Source organism: Archocentrus centrarchus, chromosome 13 (assembly GCF_007364275.1).
Source record: "Archocentrus centrarchus isolate MPI-CPG fArcCen1 chromosome 13, fArcCen1, whole genome shotgun sequence".
NCBI classification, from domain to species: domain Eukaryota; kingdom Metazoa; phylum Chordata; class Actinopteri; order Cichliformes; family Cichlidae; genus Archocentrus; species Archocentrus centrarchus.
Window position 1 is genome coordinate 28,194,062 of NC_044358.1, and position 21,114 is coordinate 28,215,175.

At 40.2% G+C, this 21,114-nt stretch overlaps 1 protein-coding gene across 1 annotated transcript; it reads left to right on the top strand.

The window, feature by feature from the left end:
* The first annotated feature begins 965 nt into the window (after positions 1 to 965).
* cpda (carboxypeptidase D, a) lies at positions 966 to 20,756 on the top strand. Its single transcript, XM_030744166.1, has 21 exons — positions 966 to 1,737; positions 2,401 to 2,648; positions 7,654 to 7,796; positions 8,096 to 8,265; positions 9,822 to 10,213; positions 10,346 to 10,537; positions 11,069 to 11,236; positions 11,369 to 11,478; positions 11,650 to 11,752; positions 12,492 to 12,634; positions 12,721 to 12,890; positions 13,038 to 13,340; positions 13,485 to 13,680; positions 13,781 to 13,916; positions 14,051 to 14,197; positions 14,877 to 14,975; positions 15,071 to 15,132; positions 15,370 to 15,501; positions 15,667 to 15,852; positions 18,144 to 18,246; positions 18,608 to 20,756. The coding sequence occupies exons 1-21, from the start codon at positions 1,091 to 1,093 to the stop codon at positions 18,832 to 18,834; spliced, it is 4,077 nt and encodes a 1,358-aa protein (XP_030600026.1). The 5' UTR covers positions 966 to 1,090; the 3' UTR covers positions 18,835 to 20,756.
* The last annotated feature ends 358 nt before the right edge of the window (positions 20,757 to 21,114 follow it).

Consider the following 21,114-nt stretch of genomic DNA (forward strand, 5'->3'; position numbering starts at 1 on the left):
TCTAAAATGACTCTAGCTTTGCATACTTCAAACATTTGTTTTGGGATGAGATCGCAGGTAAGGTGTTCCCTCTTATGGTGTAACATCAATCCTGCCAGTGGAGCCTCCCTAAAGGTTCCTTCTAGCCATGTGGATAGGTCTACCACCTACAGACTGAGCTGTAGGTGGTAGACCGAAGATATTCAGATTTTCATTGTGAGTGACCAGGATGAACAAGGTCACTAAGGTAGAGCATTTTGGAGACAAAGTAAGAGGAGCAAGGCTAAGATATTTTGGATGTGTACAGAGGAGGGCTAGTGGATATAGTGGGCAAAAGCTGCTGAAGATGGAGCTGCCAGGAAGGAGGGTTGGTTTGACAGAAGAGGATACCAGGTGAGATAAAGGCAGATGATCCACTGTGGCGCCTCCTAAAGGAAGCAGCTGAAAGAGGAAGAAGAAGAAGAAAAACAAAAAGAGGAAGGTGTAGTTCATACAGATTCAGTCATTTGCTTTAAGTCTGTCATTACTGATCGCAACCATAAGGTTTGATATCTCTTCTATTGACAATTCCTAATAACACTTGTTGACCTGCCTCGCAAGTCCTAACAAGTCAACTGAGGTTCATATTGAGTTAATGATGTTCTGAACATTTTTACAAGCTGTCTAAAAGGTGCATTTGGCGACTCATTTGTAATGTCTCTGTTTTATGGAGGGCAACAATATTTACAATTTATTCAGGTGATCTGAAACTTTCGGACATGTGTGCAACAGGTGTAATAGTTGTTGTGATTAAAGAGTAACTACGTATTTCCTTATCAAATACAAATAGTATCACAGACAAAACTTTTCTTAGATTGCATTCTTTTATTTCAGTCGCCCATTTCAAGGGGGCAGTAAAATTAAAGGTAGAATTGCTCCGGCCCACCTTAAAATCCGACGTCACCACTAAGCCCCGCCCCTGTGAGGCGAACGGAAGTAAATGGAAATAGGCAGGCCAGAACGACTCGGGAAGACGTCCGTTTCTGTGGAGCTAAACTACAAAATACTCGAGTGTGGTGTTTGTTCTTCAGTTACGAATTCCGGATGGTGTAGGAGTAGAAGACAGGTCAAGATGGTGTCTATCTGGAATCATTTCTCGACGACGCTGAAACTAAGGGCGCCACTTTTCGCCTTTCTTCTCTTTTTTGTCGCCTCTCTTGGCGACGCCAGACTGCAAAGCGCACGAAGCGCCCGAGCCTCGACGGAGGAAGCGGTAGAAACTTATGGCAAATACTACAATTATGTTGAACTAACAGAACGTTTGCAATCATTAGCCCAGAAATATCCTCACATAGCTAACCTGTCGAGTATAGGACAGTCCGTGGAGGGCAGGCAGCTGTGGGTGATGCGGGTTACCAAGGACCCCAACACGGACACACCGGGGAAACCTAAATTTAAATACGTTGGGAACATGCACGGCGACGAAACCGTGTCCAGACAGGTGCTGGTTTACCTCGTGGAGTACCTGCTGACTAAATACGGGGAGGAAGAGCGCATCACTGAGCTGGTGAACGGGACGGATATTTACATTATGCCCAGCATGAATCCCGACGGCTTTGAGAAGTCCATAGAGGGGGACTGCAATAGTGAAAACGGTCGAAGTAATGCCAAAAATAAGGACCTAAACAGAAGCTTTCCTGATCAGTTTGACGGAAAGACCGCGGATCCAGATAGTATCCCCGAGGTGATGGCTGTGATCAGATGGATCCAGGAGCAAAAGTGAGTATTGATCTTAACAAACGGAATCCAGCTGTTTTGCCCAGTTATTTGAGGTCTTGACTGATGTGACTTCAATTATTTAATTGAGTTGGTTTCTGGTCAATGTGTAGCTCTCAGTTGAGGATCTGAAGGGTGGCACAGTCTTTGAGGTTGAACTGCATTATTAGTTTTGTTTTTGTTTTTTAAATTTAGTCATTTCAGTCAAGGGTTAACTGGAGCACCATAATGGCACAGAGTGCAAGACTGAGATTCACAAGAAAGTGAAAGGTTCACCAAGTAAAAGTTGTCAGACTTACTTCTCAGCCTCTTTGCAAAAAGACAATGCCCCTTAGAGCATCTTACATTGTGATATGTATTTCCCTTTCCTCAAAACTTATGATAGATGCTCACATATGCACACTGATTAAAGCTGGAGTTGGTTAAAATCTGCAGTCCTTGTTCTAAGAATCTATTCAGGATGTTCAGCCAAACATAATTTGAGGCATCAGCGGTCAAAGTTGGCCAAGTCAATTGTTTACATCCCCGACTGACGGCCTTCGTAGTGCCAGATTTCCTCTTTACTTCATGGCAAGTATGGACATGAAAGTAATGGGAACAAAGACTTTGGAATGCTGTGATCCTGTGCTTTAATGCTGCTGATAAAATCTATTTTTAACTCTCTAGATTTGTGCTGTCAGGGAATCTACATGGTGGCACTGTGGTCGCCAGTTACCCTTTTGATGACTCAGCCTCCCATAAGCAGGAAGGTCAGTACAGCGAGTCAGCGGACGATGGTCTGTTTCGCCACTTGGCCCTGGTATATTCCCAGAACCACCCTGTGATGAAGACTGGTGCGCCTAACTGTCCTGATACCCCAGAGGAAACCTTTAAAGATGGCATTACTAATGGAGCACAGTGGTACGACGTACCTGGTAAGACAATCAAGTTTCAGTGCTTTCATTCAAGTTGTAGATGAATGTTTGATATTCTGCAGTGAGGAATCTCAATATTCTCATGGCGATAAGAAATTAAAGTGTTAGTCATTATTGATCTATGTTGGCCAGAACACCTTAAATAATCTGTCAGGGTAAGAGACGGTATCCTGCTCAGTAGATTAAGTTGAGCTTTGCAAATCATATCATGTTTGTTTCTTTTGGAACTATGTGTATGGTGTCATTGTTTGCCAAAAACTAACAGTCTAAACTGAGACACCTTGTGTGTGTGGGCATGGAGATAAGTGGAACTTGTGTGTCATTTCTTAGAGTCAAAGCCCATTTGACCAAATAAAAGATATTTATTTAGTCATTGTTCTGGAAGTTTACTTTGGCAAGCGGGTGGATGTGGTTCTAGATCTCCAAAAGCTAAGAAAGTTTTCTGCTGCTGCTGAATCGTTTGCAATGTGTGTTTGCTACCAGCTGTTTCAGGAGGCTTGGCTAAAGATTATGTCAGTTTTTTTCACATGTGAGCCCTTTTCACACATGTACTGCAGGCCAGAAATTTTGTAGCGATGTGAAGGATATAGTTGTTGGTAGTTGTTAGTGCATCAGACAAAACATTAAGTCACATTTCAGAAAGCAGGCTGAACTAGAGGGGCAGTGAGTAGAGCACATACCACGCCTGTGTCTGACTTATCAAGAACAGTCTAAACTGAGACACCTTGTGTACGTGAGCATGGAGATCATGGAAATTAGACTTATCCTCATAAGGTTAGATGCAAATATGTGAATAGTCTCCCTATCTCACAATGGTAAAGAATCCTTTTAAAAATTCCTGGATTTAGATCGTGATCCAGAGTAGCACCAAAATATAATCAACTGTTCCTTGTAGTAGCCCCAGTAACTCCAGAAAATTTCATCAAAATCTGTTCATAATTTTCCAAGTTATCCTGTTAACAGGCAAACAGACAGTTACCTCTGTAACAAATAGTTACCCCCCCCCAAACTATGCTGCATACCAAAGCTGCTTAGAGGCAGTCTGAAAGCGCTTTGTTTCCTCATTTAATGTAAGTTTGGTTAAAATGGAGACGGCACTCATAAAATCCAGAATTGAAATCTATGAGACAGTTCCAGCAAAGATGATGATAGAATTATAATTTTCAAGATGGAAAAAAAGCTTTTAAGCCTTATTTTGGGGCAAAATAATTAAAATCCCTCAATTTTTAAAAAAAAAACAGTATTTAATCACAGATTCTACAGTTTTTAATGTGACAGTGACTATTGAAATAAAAATTAATTTTGATAATGCTTCAAAATAAAGTTGCCCAAAGTTGTTTCATGATAGACTTTTAGTGAGACTTCCTCGTAGAAGACATTAGGCTAAAAGACATTGTAAAGCAGGGTTCAGTGTTTTCTCTTACACCTCATTTAGCTGTGTTGTTCAACATATTATAGCCACTTCACAACCTCTTTAGTATCACTGTATATATCAGAATTGAAATTGGATGCTTGGTGCTTTGAAACACAAAGCGCTTAAGTGCTTACCGTGTTTAAGGATTTTGACACTGCTCCAAAACCAGAAGTGCACTGCTCATCATGTTTGTTTGCCAAAGCCTGTAATTATGCAACATTTTAGAGCTGTAGGAATTTTATAGGCCTGTGGGCTGAATCTTTTTCGCCATCAATACACTGTATGTATCTTTGTCCTGAATAAGTATATGAGCTAAACTAAAAGCAGTTTGTTTAGTTTCTGTGCCTGCACTGTAATTTAGGCTCACCATGCTTCTCTCTACCTTTGTTTTGTTAGCTTGTCTGAGGTTTTTGTTTTTGTTTGTTTGTCCTTTTGAGGTGTATTACACAGTAGTAGATGCCAGGTGACGGCGGTGTTAGCATACATTTGCCTTGGCTGGATTAACTGCTGCGATTAAACTTCTGCATGCCTTTTTCTCCTTTACTGTCAACTTCACTTGCTTTTCAAAGCTATTTGAGAGAAATCTGCAGTCTTTAAGCAAAAGTACTTGGGTGTTCAAATTGAATGTACTGGCATCATCCCAAATGATTTTATAATGTATGCAGTGAGACACCGATTATCAGGATAGCTTAAAAGTAAGTACTATTTGTTTGTATCATTAGATGGAACTCAATTTGTTTTCCACTTGGAGAAAAGGGAACTGGAAATCATTACTATAGCCTGTGCACACAGTCCTAAATAGTAGCTACTGTATGCTGTTACATGTCTGAAGCACAGTGAAAGGATAAATTGATGTTTTAGTTAAAAATTACAAATCTTCATCTAAAACATCCAGTATTTACCCAGAGGAGGTTCACACTGTTAATATGAGCCAGTTATTGAACCTCTTAGCAACAGGAGTATTCATATCTCATGATGAAAGTGGTGCCAAGAACAGCCTTTGAATTGACAATGCTTTCATCTGTCTGCCATGCCACAGTGGACGAAATGTCACTGTTAACACCGGGCTAATGGCAGATGATGGAAGTGGTCAGGACATTGTGTGACGCAATTAGTTGCCCAGGCAAAGCGCCAGGCGTCAGGAACAAGAGATTTTTTTTGTCTGGGAGTCAGAGCTTGAAATAATGATTGAACATAACATGTAATCATGACCTATAATCTTTTGACACAGTCTATTGTTGGAGTGATCTTACTTTTGAACTGTGTCTTGTTTCATGTAACCAAATCTGGTGTTATTCATAATGTGTGTCTTCAGGGTCTAATCTGTTTTAAATATTTTTGGCTCATTTAGTTGCTGCCTCTTTCAGCCAGTATGGGCTGAAAGAAACACGTCACTGCGTATACACTTACAAAGAACAAAGTCCAGAATCGAATTTTACTGCATGAAAATACAGCTCGATGGCCACGATAATCTGACTGCTCTGCCACCGTCTGCGTACACTCACACCTCTGATAACCACACTTTAATTGTGCATCACCGTAAAAAAAAAAAACCAAACAGTCTCTTATACTCTTTGTCCTGGATTGCCATTTTAAATGTTTGACTCAGCTTCATTGTCATACCCTGAGTTCAGGGTGTGTCACTGGATCCGGTACACACAGGACATTTAAGGTTGGAGCTTCTGTAGACTTTCTGTGTGTTTGTCTAGCTCCTACATATGCAGGATGTTTACTTTAAGTCATTTGCTTGAAAGATAATGCAAACAGAATCAAATCCCGTAAGACAATGACTAATATCTTGTGACCAGAGAAGAGGTCTGCATTTTTTTTTATCATGTTACTGCAGGCAGTTGGGTTTTTGACATAGTTGTAACAGGTGAATAACAGCTAGTGTACTTATTCTTCTTTAACAAGGGAACCTCACATAAATTTAACTTTATAATATACCATATAGCAGCATGGCGCAGTGGTTAGCACTGCTGCCTCACAGTTAGAATACCATCTGGAAGGCCTGGGTTCGATTCCACCTTGGCCCAGGCCTTTCCCTCTCTCTGTGTGGAGTTTGCATGTTCTGGATGGATGGAATATACCATATACACACACAACTATTGACTGCATTTTGACTCTCATCTCATGCAGAGAAGGTGTGTTAGAAAGGGAATCTTACAGTGACAGGTATGAACAGGAAGTTCAATTAAAGTAAAGTAAAACAAACTTAAATGGGCACCAGTTTTTCTTTTAGGAGAGCCTTAAAAATTCATGTGAATGTGGTGGACAAAGTGCATCTGAAAGATATTAAGAGTGTATCACGTCTTCTGAAGTGTCCCTTTTCAGCTTCCATTGAATGACCTGGCAGCCAGTCAGTCTCGCCGAGTTTCAGACAGCTGAACAGCTGTCGCTTGACAAGGGATGACTCAGAATAACTTTCCAAGCCTGCTCTCAAGCCCTTCTCCTTAGAGAGAGAGATTTATTCATATTTTCATTATTGCATTTCCTTAACTTTGTAAATTCAGTAATTCTACTTTCAGGAACATTTTGTCAATCGCGAAGCAGACCAGATTTTTAAATGGGCAGAAGTATGGATGTTTGGTAGTATACTCAAGTGGGTCCTAAAAGCAATCATAAAATCACACAAAATAATGCACAATTAATAGTAATTCTAATAGTATTTTTTTTAAAATGAGTTGCAAGTAGCACACAGTAAAGTGGCATTAGGGTATTGTAATGAACTCAAGGTTCTTGGTACAGGGGACTTTTTCTTAGGTTTACTTGCATGTGGCTTTGTTGTGCATCAGAAACTTTTTGTGCCAACATTTTCTGTTGTGTTGTGGTTAACATCTTCCACACCTCCTCCAGCCCGAGGCTGACAGAAGCTGGTTACTTGAAATGATCTGTTGGTGTTTGAGCAAGCTGCGGCAGTGAGGAGAAACGACTTGTTTTTTAACAGGAAGAAACTTTGAACTGAGTGAGGCTCAGGGAGGACAGACCCTCTGTCTCAACTCTTTAGGATGAGGAGGGAGGGGGGGGTGGCAAAAGGAGGAAAAAAAGAACATAGAGAAACAATGAAACACATAACAATAAACAAGAGTGGGCACTTGTTGGTAGGGCCAGTAACTGCAGATCATTGGCATGCAGCTTCAGGGCCAAAAGTGGCTGTTGCATTTGGTTCCCGTGGCCACCCAGCCTGGAGTCCTGGAAACCTTCCAGCCAGGAACCATCTGACTCCCTGCTCATGTTCCATAGGGATGACCAGCGGAACAGCCTGCCCTTCTGTGTGTGTGTTTCTGTTTGCTTTACTGGAGTTCAAGGTGACTTGCAAACTCCAGATGTCATGGTTTGGTGCCACACTAACTGTCCCTTTAAACTGTGGCATTGAGGGAGGACAAAGACAGACTTAAACCTTTCCAGGCAGATCCTCCTTCTCTTTTAATGAGCAGTTCAGGCACCAGTGAATTATAGTTCAGGACAGCAGAATATGCAATTTTTACATATTTTGCATGCATATTTTTGAGTGAGAGTTTAAAATAGGTTTTGCTATGTCTAATTTATGCTCTTATGTAACATGTTTTTATTTTCTGCCCTGTTATCCAGGAGGGATGCAAGACTACAACTACCTTTATGGAAACTGTCTGGAAATCACAATAGAGCTGAGCTGCTGCAAATATCCTTTTGCTTCTGAGCTCCATAGGGAATGGAATTTAAACAAGGAATCCCTGCTAGCCTACATAGAACAGGTAGAGAAGGAATACATTATAGATACAATGTGATCTATCTTCATTTTGTTTATATAAAAGAATAATGCCCCAATCAAATTTTCTGTCATACAGTTTCTCCCCTTCAGCAAGATTCTTGAACTTGACCTGAATATTATAATATTCATGAAAGAAAGTACAAAAAAATGTGTGAAAGTTTAAATGAAATGCCTAAATACACAAAAAATTCAGCAAAGTATTTTCATTGAATAAAAAAAAAAAATGATATAATCTGCAGTGTAGATGGTTGTATTTGTACTTCAAATACTGCTCTCTTCCAGGTGCACATCGGTGTTCGTGGCTTTGTGAAGGACGCAGTTAGTGGTGCTGGCCTCAGCAATGTGAGCATTGTGGTAGCAGGCATCCGCCACAACCTGATGACAGGAAAATACGGGGACTACTACCGCCTTCTGCTACCTGGAATATACAACATTACAGCTGTGGCACCAGGGTGAGTGCATATAATAGGTTTTCACAAACAGAGGTTATTCATTAATGGATACACTTAATGCTAGGTCAGATCTCCAGTTTCAGTGCAGTGATCACTGACAACCAGGTGGCTGATGACTGCTCCCTGTTGACTGTTACCAGGGGCTGGTTTCACAAAGTTTACACTAGTTTGTAGGTTTATACCAGTCTTAATCTTCCTAATATGTTAGTCTAATGCCAAGTTGATAACAATAAAGACTGAAGGTTAAAAAAAAAAAAAAACTTAACCCGAGGCTAACTAACTCCACACCCAGTTCTAGTATTATATTGTCAGTGATGCCTAAATCCTGTTTAGGGTCGCACAGAGAGACAGACAACTACTCACACTCACATTCATTCCTATGGGCAATTTAGAGTGACCAATTAACCTAACCCCAGTAAGTGTATGCCTTTGGACTGTGGGAGGAAACCGGAGTACCCAGAGGAGAGTCACATGTCAAGTCAAGTCACATTTATTTATATAACACATTTAAAAACAACAAAGGTTGACCAAAGTGCTGCACATAGAAATAAACAGGGTAAAAAGGCAATAATAAATAAATAAGCGAATTAAAACAACACAATCAGAAGTCAGCAATCATCTAATAGGATGTTACATTGCAGCCAAATGCTAAGGAAAAGAGATGTGTCTTTAATAAGGATTTAAATGAGTCTACTGTCTGGGCTGAGCGACTATGGAAAGGAAGATTATTCCAAAGGCTTGGTGCTGCCGCTGCAAACTCTCGATCAAACCCACGCAGACACACCTAGCTGAAGTTTGACTGTTTATTTTATATAATCCACAGTCCATATCTTTTTTTTTTTTTTTTGTGCAACCTATCCCAGATCAGAGTGTATGAATTAATCTTTTTTTAATCTGGCACATCAAGTCCATCAAATACTGAAACACTGTCTCTATGGCTGAGATAGATTTACCCAGATGTACTTCTCAGAAGTACTATCTAACATCACTTGGCTGATATTAAAGTTGCAGATTAACTCTTTGTTTGTGTTTGTTAAGTAAAATAAGATGTGTTGCATAAGTTACTTGGAAAACCTCCCGATTAAAACTAGAACTACAGCTAGAAACTGTCTTGTGATGGGATCACAGGAGCTGTGATTTTTATCAGCAGGTTTACATTCTGACCCAGGTATACTCAGCAATCACTGCTGTATTAATACATTGCATTACATTTTGTAAGTTCTCAGTCCTTGTTGTTTTTAATCATTCATTTTGAACTGAGACAGACAGGTTTTGTCACATTGTGACATGTGTTGCATACCCCAAACCGGCTCTGTGGTAGTTCCAGCTACAGCAAGCATCTCAGGAATCACATTTTCCCAACACACTCCATGCGCACACAGAGACAAAAAACAATACCAGTCACGCTGTTGCAGCTGATAATAGTTACATGAACTGCACCTGACATGCATAGTCGGATGGAAACTTGTTTAAAGAAAGGGATTTCCTATGGTAGTCACAATACAAAGCTGTTGGCAGAATTAAAGTCTTCATCACGTATTTCTTTCACTATGCAGCTACATATCAGTGTCGGTCAGCGGTGTCCAGGTCACGGACGGCAAAGCAGAAGAACTTAACTTTACCTTGGCACCTGTGGTTAGTGAGGCAGCAGGTAACACCACTGTGACTACAACCTCAGTGCTGTCCATCAACCATCCAAACAATTCCACTACCAGCTCTTTGGACTCCACCCAGACTGTGGTGGTTCCTTCTGTTTCTCCAACTTCACACCAGCCCATCCAGCCGCAGGAATTCCGTCACCACAACTATGCAGATATGGAGCTGTTCCTGCGGAAGTACAGCAGCGAGTTTCCTTCTATTACCCATGTCTACTCTGTTGGCCATTCTGTGGATGGCCGTGAGCTGTATGTGATGGTCATCTCAAATAACCCTAAAGCTCATGAGCATGGTATGTGATGGTATTCTTTCTTTATTTTAGTTCATGGATTTATTTTTTTTATATGCAATAAACCCCATTACATCTTCCAGAAAGATCAGTTGCAAACCAGAGAATATAATTTTGTCTGTTACACTGTCCCAGGTGAGCCAGAATTTAAGTATGTGGCCAACATGCACGGCAATGAAGTGGTGGGTCGAGAGTTAATGCTCAACCTCATAGAGTATCTGTGTCGGAACTATGGTACCGACCCGGAGGTCACTCAGTTGGTCAACAGCACGCGCATTCACATCATGCCTTCGATGAACCCCGATGGCTACGAGGTAGCTGATGAAGGTAAGTGAAAGGGACACGTGCATATCCTGCATGCCTATCATCCAGGTGCTTGACAGATGGCTTTGGGATACATAAGATATAACATTACAAGTCTTAAACAGTAATTTGATTAAGTGTTTGTTGAGTCTGTGTTGTTACCCGCTATCAAATTACAGCCTTTGCTAAGGAAAATGGCTCACAAACCACACCACATTCATGTATAGATGATATCTTGAGTGGTCACAAAGAAATAAGCAGTTTACCCTGGAGAGAGACATATGAGGAGTAGCTGCTCTTTTCAGCAAAATCTCCTTGCATACTGCAGCTACACCATCTGCATTAAAATAGCTTTCGTTTCACTTTTGTGAGCACGTAACGTATGACTTATGGGAAAGTTTGACAGTGCACATCCTCTGTTTGCTAATGCTTTGCCAACAGCCACTGTTGTTTGGCTATGTGAGGCAGTGTTTTGGAGGGGGAGCTGAGGATGTGTACATGCTGTGGTTACAGATGCATGTAGATGACTGCTCACCAATGTTTGTTTCCTGACAGGCGATAAAAAGGGCTACAAAGGGCGCAACAACACCAACAATTATGACCTGAATCGCAACTTTCCCGATCAGTTTGTCAACATCACAGAACCCAGACAGCCAGAGACCACTGCTGTGATAAACTGGCTGAAGAGTATCCCTTTCGTCCTGTCAGCCAACCTCCATGGAGGCACGTACTCTACTGTGATCTTTAAGTGTCACAGTCACCTTTAAGCATTTTGTATGTTTTGCAACCACAGATTCAGATTATTTATTTTTTTAAAAATGGTTTACTCTGTATTATCTGTGTTGCTGAATTCAGGGTCCTTGGTGGTCAACTATCCCTTTGATGATGGCAAAAATGGGAATAGTTATTATAGCAAGTCACCTGATGATGAGGTCTTTCAGCAGGTCTCTAGAGCCTACTCTCAGGTAACTGGATACTGCTGCTGTAGGATTTCTTTCAGAGTGATATAATGTCTGCTTATAGTTTCAACTTTCAGTACTGATGGGAACTAATTTAAATCTGTGGAATGAGTGTTTGCAAACTTGACTACAGCAGTGCTCATTGTTTGGTTTTACTTGCGTGTAATGTGTGTGCAGGAAAATCCTCTGATGCACAAAGGACACCCTTGTGAGGAGCTGTACCCCGATGAATATTTTAAGGATGGCATAACCAACGGTGCCCAGTGGTACAGTGTTCCCGGTATGTCTACACCTTTCATTCTATCTAGCTTACCAATTCAAAAACCCCTTTATATGTGAGATTTTTAGTTTATTGTTGCTGTTGAACACACGCAGAAAGCTTTCCCCATAAAAAGGGTGTGAAAAAGACAATGATAGAATAGGTACTGCCTGTGTCAAAATCTGTCTATATACTCAATGGCCACTTTATTAGGTAGATTGCTAGCCTTAATTCTTTAAGGCATAGATTCAAGAAGGTGCTGGAACATTAACAGAGATTTTGGTCCATATTGACATTATCAGTATCACACTGTTACAGATCCTACAGTATGAATCTGTAAATTATATTGCTAAATGTACACAATTTATCCCCAAATTATTAGCAGTTTCACATTGAGATGTTTTTTATGTTATGTTGTTAAATTGTTGGACTATTTGCCTGTACAGTTTTTCACAGAGTTGTGAAACCCTACCCATCTTTACTACACTGATAATGATTTAAGGTTCATCTGAATAAGTCAAAACAAAGCTGCTGTAATAGTTAGATTCTTTGGCAACATTTTTGGACATTTTGATACATCTACAACATTTGACTTTTTTCCTTGTGTGCAGGTAACAGCATTTAAGTAAAGTCACCATATATTTATTTGAAATTCTCATTATGAGATTGTACCATCGTAGCTGCTATAATTACATAATTTTCCTACACATGATGGCTATAAAGTTTGATATGAAGTTAAAAAGAGCGCTTTGTTTTTCAGGTGGCATGCAAGACTGGAATTACATGAACACCAACTGTTTTGAGGTGACCATCGAGCTGGGCTGTGTCAAATATCCTCTTGCCAAGGATCTACCAAAATACTGGGAACAAAACCAGCGAGCCTTGCTTCAGTTTATACATCAGGTAGCAAACATAGATCTTAACATTATCCTGTGCTTTTAGCTCAGTTTTGTATTTTCTCATGTTTATGTGGGAATTTGTGTCTCTAGGTTCACACTGGAGTGAAGGGCACAGTTTCAGATATTGGGGATGGTACAGGAATTCCTAATGCCACCATTAGTGTGGAGAAGATAAACCACAACATCACTACAGCTCATACTGGAGACTACTGGAGATTGCTGGTCCCTGGGACTTATTCTATCACTGCCTCTGCCCATGGGTAACACCTTTTTTTTTTTTTTTTTTTTTTTTTTTTAGAAGAAAGAACATAATAGCAACATACAATCCAGTTTCTGTATATTTATGTCTCATTGAGACCCTTTATTTCTAGTGCTGCTAGCTTTAATTAACTTTCACTCTTGTCTAGTTATAAGGCTGTGACGATCTACGCCACGGTCTCAAAGGATCGAGTTGAGGTGGTGGACTTCAGACTGACACCTTTGCGCTCAGAGAGCAATGGCCAGTCTTTCAGAGGCTTCCGAACCACACAGAACCCAATCGAAAGGGTGTTTCAGAGCTTAATCAAGGAGCTCTCTCTAGGCCAGGGTTTGGAGGAGTTAGTCAGGAGCACAGCCACAGAGAGCAACTTCCGCTACCGACCCTCCAAAGAGATGTCGGCCTTCTTAAGAGGCCTCACGCTTAATTTTCCCAAAATTACAGTTTTACACAGGTAAGCAGGTTTTCTTTTCCCCCAAACTGTGAATTTGAACCAACCACCCCAATACCCCTTTGAGAACATAATCTATCCTATCTCTACTCCTCTCATTCTTAATATTGAAATATTGAAAGAACTTTTCTTCTCTTCTTTGTCCAGCCTGGGCCAGAGTGTGGAGTTCAGGACCATATGGGCTTTGGAAATCTCCAACAAACCTGGAGAATCTGAACCATATGAGCCAAAGATTCGCTTTGTAGCAGGGATCCATGGCAATGCACCAGTGGGGACAGAGCTGCTGTTGGAGTTTGCTGCCTTCCTGTGCATCAACTATGGCAAGAACCCAGCCATCACCAGGGTTTGCTACATTTCTTTTTATCAAGGAAAATATAGTCTCTGTGAATATGTGGTGCAACATGCCTGTAATTGTTGCATTTAAATGCATTTCTCCTCTCTAGCTGATCAACGAGACCCGGATTTTCATTGTTCCTTCTGTCAACCCTGACGGACGAGAACAGGCTGTTGAGAAGCAGTGCAAATCCCCTCAGGGCCTGGCCAATGCTAATGGCAAGGATCTGGACACAGACTTCTTTGGTGAGTTTTTCTGCTTTTTCGGTCAAGATTGGTTGTGAATTAAAAAGAAAAAAATAATTAAAAGAAAAAAATAAGGATATTCCAACATCTCTTTTTCTTTTTTCTGTCCTCTTTCTGTGTTTTTACTTTAATAGGCAATGCATCCCAGCGTTTGGTCGAAGCCCAACCTGAGACCAGAGCGATGATGAACTTTATTCAAAACCAGCGTTTCACTCTGTCTGTAGCCCTTGATGGAGGCGCCCTTGTTGCCACCTACCCTTATGACAAGCCTGTCCAGACTGGTAATACCACTATGACAAAAAATGTTGTGGAAAAAATTGGAAATCACTTTAATGAAGAGGTTTGAAACGGCACCTTGTCTGAAGATGTTGATTTGTGTCATTTAATTTGCCCATCTAGAGCAAATTATTTTAAATTTGTGATCAGATTAGTTTATTATTCAATTTAAAATCTTCGTCGTCCACAATTTGTCGTGTAATGATTCTATCATGACTGCCGCGTCTGTGGATGCCACCTTTCTGCCAAACCTTTCACATATGTGATATTCAGGAAACATCAAAATTAAAGCATTTCACTTTTGAGAAAGTTACATGTGCCTTCAGGCAGCAGGCACAAATTGCTTGGGGGTTGCATCAGAAAGGGTGTAAAAATCTGCCAAATCAAATATGCAGAAGCACCTGCTGTGGTGACCCCTCGTGAATAAGCCAAAAGTAGCTTTCTTTACAAGTGCCTTCAGGTGTCCAGTAACCACAACCTTCCTGACCCTTGTGTTTTGAGTATTGCTCAAGGACATTAACTGTGATAGTCCAGTTTAAGCGTGGACCAGAAAATGGAAGGGAGCAACATTGGCATTCATTAGTCAGGCGAAACGTGGTTCTGATGAATCACCTTAAAACTGTTTGCTTTACATTGCTGGTTTTCACTGTGTGGAATTATTGAATAGTTTATTTTGTTTTTCAGTTGAGAATGAAGGCACCTCAAAGTATTTGGCAAGTGTTTATGCCAACAATCACCCTAAAATGCACCTTGGGGACACGGAGTGTCCAAATAATGGGCAGAGTAAGTAATTTGAGTACTCTCAATTCTTGTCATGTCAGTCATGCATGCCAGTTGTAAATAAGTGTTTAACGGTAAAGTTTTCCTTTGTTTAACAGGCAACATTCCAGATGGAGTTATGAGAGCAGCAGAGAGACAAAGTCACCTGGGAAGCATGAAAGTAAGTGTCTGTGCTATCAATTTCTGTAATTAAATTGGCATCCATAATGACGTTGTGTTGTATTTGGGCTTTGATACAATCTGAAAAGAAAAAGGCATACTTCATATTTCAGTGGAAATGTTCATTTTTTGAAAACTTGTTTAACAATTAAGAGAGTTTTAAATAAACATGAGAAGTCAAGCAAAGCAGGTCTTTTTTTTTTTCCCGTATCAGCTTATGTCTACATATCCTTTCCAGGACTTCAGTATGGACTTTGGCCATTGTCCAGAAATCACAGTGTACACTGGCTGCTGTCTGTTCCCTCCAGCTAAGCAGCTGGCCACACTCTGGACTGAGAACAAGAAGTCTCTGCTAAGCATGTTGGTGGAGGTGTGATACAAGATTTTTATCAGGGCAATGTTGCCACTTAAATTTTTATTATTATTTATTTTATTTTTTTTTAGAATTTATGACTTAGGCTGTTTGTAAGACATAATTTATATTTTAATGACTTGTCATACAGCCATACAATTACTTCATTTCTGCTTCTTCCAGGTCCATAAAGGGGTGCGAGGCATAGTGAGGGACAAGAGTGGAAAGCCTATTGTTGGGGCGATCGTTGTACTGAATGGAGGAGTGAGACTGTTTACTGGAGAAGGCGGCTACTTCCATGCACTGCTGGCTCAGGGCAGTCACAGTATTGAAGCAGTTGCCGAAGGCTACCAGCGGCAGCGTCAAAAGGTACTCAGTTCAATATATTATGCAAGCTAGGAATATACTAGCTCTCAGAAAGAATAATATTATAGTTTACTATTCTTAACTAAAACCAATTTCAGGATATTTTATTGGCATATAATAATGCACAGGTAATCCAAAATATTATTAAGAACTGAACCTTAACCCAATTGTAAGACAGCATGCAAAATGCCAGCCAAAGAGGCAGATAGAGAAAGCAGCCAAGTAATGATGCAAGCAGAACCAAACTTTACAATATTTTTAATGTTTATCATTTTAACTTCACTTTATGCAGATATAGACAGCTAAATGTCATCATTCGGAGAAACGTGGAGTGCACTATTTTGCCCCAAATCCCAAATCGGCAGTGGTGAGAAAAACCTGGCTCAGTGCAGCCATCCATGCCTGTGGGTGAGACCTGGCCAGTCAGCCAACTAAATTTGCTCCCTTAATGATGTTGGCGACTTTTCTGTCTTTATTTCGTGGCGTAGAAGCTGTGTGGATTGTGATTGAGCCACAGTTCCTTGTAAACCTAGTGGAGTTTTTAAATACAAGGGCTAACTCTTAAGTTATTCCATTATGGTTAGTGTGAAAAGTGGATGAAAATATGTGTATCATTAATGTTAAAATCATGGAGTATGCCTTTAGGTTTATATTTATTTCATAGAAAACTGCCAAATTAGCCAGAAATAATGAGTAACACAGAAGTCAATGTCAGGTTTTGAGTACTGGAAAAACACAGATGACCTCTGGCCTGTGTGTAACACCATATACCCTGCTGTAAACACATATGTATATTAGACAAAATTACTTGCATAATTATTTGTTGTTCAGAGGTTTATCATAAGGAGCTTTATTTAAAAACAGAGAGTTTTATTCAAAAAAAAAAAATGGAAATACTACTACTACTACTACATTCATCCAACACAATGCATTTTGTCAGTGTTGCTGCACTGACAAATTGCAGCAACATAAGACATAAATAAGAATAGCTCGATTACTACAGTTCTCATTTATGGTCTATGTCTATGTAAGGCGTAGGGCGTAGCAGACAAAACCTCTCCATCACCTCCACCTTTCCATTTGGATGCTCTAACATTTGAAGCATGGGGTAGGCCAGCTCTCTAAACAGATGTTCCTTTATGGTATGTCCAAGCTCCAGAGTGTAGGCTGCGAGCTTCCCACAAGGCCTAAAGAGCAGGGGGTCCACCACTGAGTGATAAGTCTGCTGGTAGTCTTGTGCTGTGAAACCGTGGATCATGAGGTCATCAGTGGAGGTTTCCTCTTCAGTAGGGACAACTTTGGTGCTGTGTGGGAGATCTAAAAGATCTGGCAGAATGGCAGCATTCTTTATATATCTGTCATCCAAGGGTTTCTTGGGGTCTGTTTCTTTTTGTTCCAAAAGAAGGTCCAAATCATAACCTGGAGCTAACATGTATTTTCTCTCCTTAATTGTCTCCCCATATTTCTTAGGACATCGAATACTCTGCCTTAGGCCATAGGGACGCATCTCATACCTCTGGAAATAAAAGTGCCGTCAGTTAGTAGTGATGTTCCTTTAGGTCCTTTTGTGTCTTTCAGAAATTGCGACAAAAAATGTACTGATACTGAAAAAAGAAACCATTAAGATACTTACTCTTCGGTGAAGACTTTGTGTAATACTTTCAGTCAACATCACTGAATCAGTTCTGAAATTTTTAAATCCATTTTTTTTTCTTTATCCTGCACATTAATAATGACACTGGATAGTAAAACAGTTCCTTTGCTGTTGAGAACAATGAAGCAGGCGAATCAAGTGAGTCCTCAGATTCTTGTAATTTACCTCTGGGGTGAGAACATTTGGATTTTTATGGGCCGGCACTTTTTCAGACATCTGACACAACCTGCACCAGATTATACAAAGCAGTCACACCTGCAAGTGACTCTCACTGATTGGATAATTAGCACCCCCAACTAAGGAGCTTTAGCTGACTGCTAAAAGCCTTTTAACTCTCTTTGGCAAAAGCGTGATGCTTTCTTTTCTCTTTGCATTTTAAAGTTATAAGTCTATCTAAATTCAAGTAATTTTAACAAAAAAAATAAACAAACCCCTTTGAATGGTACATTATATACACTGCTTTTGCAGTTGTTTATGAAATCCTGCAAATGTGTTTAAGGAGCCTTGATTAACATGACCATGAGCTTTCAGTTTGCATTCAGAGGCAACCACACCTCAAATAACTACAGGAAAAAAAAGTGACTTTTATATTTGACAGCTTTCTGCTGTCTAACTTTTAAATATTTTTGCTATCTTATAGGTTGTGGTATCTTCGACTGAAGCTGCTACCTTCATCATCATTGAGTTTGACATGGACAACAACATCTTTGGCCTGCCCAGGGAGTTTGTCGTGGCCAGTGCAGGTAAGCATGTTTTAATGCAGCTCTTTGTTACTAGAGCTGACTGCACTTGAATACTTATTGATGCACCACCTAGATTCATTTCCATGTTCCAATGTATTATGTGGTTCCACTTCAATTCAATTTTAGTTATATAGGGCCAAATCACAACAAACAGTTGCCTCAAGGCCGAGACCTGTGTCTTAATGATGCTAAAAATCTACTGGCAGTCACTGTTGGTTCTGTCACACCAACTTAATTATCATCTATTAGATCTCTTTAGAGCAAGACTATAATTTTAGTATGCACGATCAATTTTTTTAAATTGACAAATGGTATCTGAATGCAGACGTGCTGAGTTTTGCATTTCTCTTCTTGCCTGCAGCTGCTTCCATGACAGCACTGGTGGTAACTGCGTGCATCATCTGGTGTGTGTGCGTAGCCAAGTCTAATCGTCAAAAAGATGGCTTCCACCGTTTGCGACAGCACAGAGATGATTATGACGACGAGGTCTGGCTCACCTCTATGGGCTCCAAGAAGTCGCTGCTCGCCCATGAGTTTCAGGACGAAAGCGAAAGCGATGAGGAGACTTTATATGCCAACAAAATCTGAGAAACACTGCACCAGTTTGATGGCTCAGTGTTTTATTTTGAGCTCACCCCTCTCCCCCAAAGATCAAACGCCTTGAACTCAGCGTCTCTTTCTTTGTGGCTGATTCAAGAGTGATTGAGACAGTTTCTATTAGATCAGTATATTCTGAGGACTTTCTCCCTGTCGTTCAGTCATTGCTACTAAATTAATAAATCCTGTTTGGATTGCAGGGCCAGTTTTTTTCTCCCCCAACCCCTCCCACCCTGCAGCATCTCTGATTGACTTGTTCAACTAATGGAGAGAGGAAGAAATTATCAAAAGAAGGGTAAAGAAAGGGGTTCACTCTATTGTCCTCATCCAACCTTTATATCAGCAGCTTTACTTTTTTTTTTTTTTTTTTTTTTTTTTTTTTTCCCCGAGCCATTTAAGAATCCTCCAAGACAACTATGTATCCTGCCTGGCTGAGACATCAAGCCGAAAAGTCCAAATGAACTTTAAAAGTGCTTTATCTCCCTTATTTCTCCTCACTGATGTCTGTCACCACCATGTATTTATTTTAAAACTACTTTGAATTAGAAAGTAGGTTATTTCTGCGTGTCCAAGCCTTTGGGAGACTGAATCCAGTAGTGTGCCTTGGCTTCTATAAAGTTTACAGTCCCAGTCAGGCTGTAATGTGTGGCAGAAAGTAACCATGAAAACCTAATACTGGAATTTGATCCATCCTATACTCAGGTGGTGTGAAAGAAAAACTTTTTTTTTTTTTTCTTTTTCTCCTTCCTGCTGCAAAGATGACCTGGATGGCTGACCTGGATTCAGTGGCTTTTGAGTTTTTTCAGTTTGTCAGTGTTGTGGACAAAATTGCTTTGGGTGCAGTCCTGTTCAAAGCATCAGGGAGAATGTGTTACCAGGCTTGAATGAAAGGTTTCCCAGCTAGTGGAGTGCAGATCGATGCGTGCCTGGAGGCCATTTGCACTAATTGGAAAGTAAAAATCATCCCTCATTATTGGCCATGAAAAACAATAAATCTTAAAATCTGTAATTGTTAAAAGAATGTATTTTTATTTTTTTGTTTTAATATCTTTGATTGTAAGATAATTTGTTTGTATATGGAAAGTTATTTCTGGCTTTTTTGGCTGTCATATTTTGATCACAGATCACCACATCTCGAATCTGTCACTATAGTTTGTTTTTTTTCATCTGAATGTTTGCCCCCCCCCCCCCCTTTTTTTTAACTTAATATTTTGATCACAGAATGAAAACCAGGTTTGTCTGTTAATGACTGATGTATAAGAACAAACCCCTATGCTACACCATATAAAGGTTTTATATTTTCCTGCCTTATTTTAAATTGGATGGCAAACAATGTACCTCATGATCCAGTTGATAATGAGATTGGATGAAGTTGTGAAATGGTGCAAGATAAAGATTCACCTTGTGCTGGTAGTTCTGTGCTCTAGGATCTAAATCCATTTGTTACTGTGAGGAATAGTGACAGCTGGGATAGGACCTGGCCCTGGCAGGATGGTTTCAAATCACCACACTGGATCATTGATAAAAGATTGGAAATTCACTGTGATTTCATCACATGCAGTAGTTTAAAGCAATATATACTTATTCTCTAAAGAATTTGCCCTGATTTTTAGTTCCTTTGAGAAAAGATTTCTTGACATCTGTGTAGGCAGATACTTTTGTACATTTTTTTTTTTTTTAAACTCTGTTAATGTGTGTATGACTTTTTGAAAGTTGCGTGCGTGCCACTGTCAGGTGGTTTGGTGTGAACATTTTATATGAACTGGATTCGACTGTAAATAATGTTGGCAGTTGTAAAGAGGTGTGGGGAGGTGCATCTCATGTTAACTATGAGTCTACACACAAAACATTTAATAAAATCCTCTTTGTGATGTGTGCAAAAACAACACAATGAAATAAAGCTTCTCACAACATCTTACGCCTTCATTTTCACTTGCATGATAAAGAAGAATAAGAGGCAGCTACTTTTGGCTGCTCCCTTATTCTCATGGGGTTGCCACAGCGGGTGGCTCTGCATGTTTGACTACTACTTTTAAAACTGACCCATTAGTGAGGAGCACCCCCCCCCCCCCCCCCCCCCAAAAAAAAAACAAACAAACAAAAAAAAAACAAAACAAGAAAAACCATGTTTGGTGAATATATATTTCCCAGATGTTTGCATGTGGTGGTGACTTGTACAAAGGGAAACGTAGCTGCTCAGGTTAATAGTCCTAAATTCATAAGCCACCCCAGACACGCTGTTCGCCCTGCTCCCGTCAGGCCAGCGTTACC

Bases quoted from the DNA above. Each gene is read 5' to 3' on its own strand.
- cpda (XM_030744166.1), top strand. From the start codon at position 1,091: ATGGTGTCTATCTGGAATCATTTCTCGACGACGCTGAAACTAAGGGCG. The intron at 7,797-8,095 runs GTAGAGAAGGAA...GCTCTCTTCCAG, and splicing joins TGCTAGCCTACATAGAACAG to GTGCACATCGGTGTTCGTGG. The intron at 11,237-11,368 runs GCACGTACTCTA...TGCTGAATTCAG, and splicing joins GTCAGCCAACCTCCATGGAG to GGTCCTTGGTGGTCAACTAT.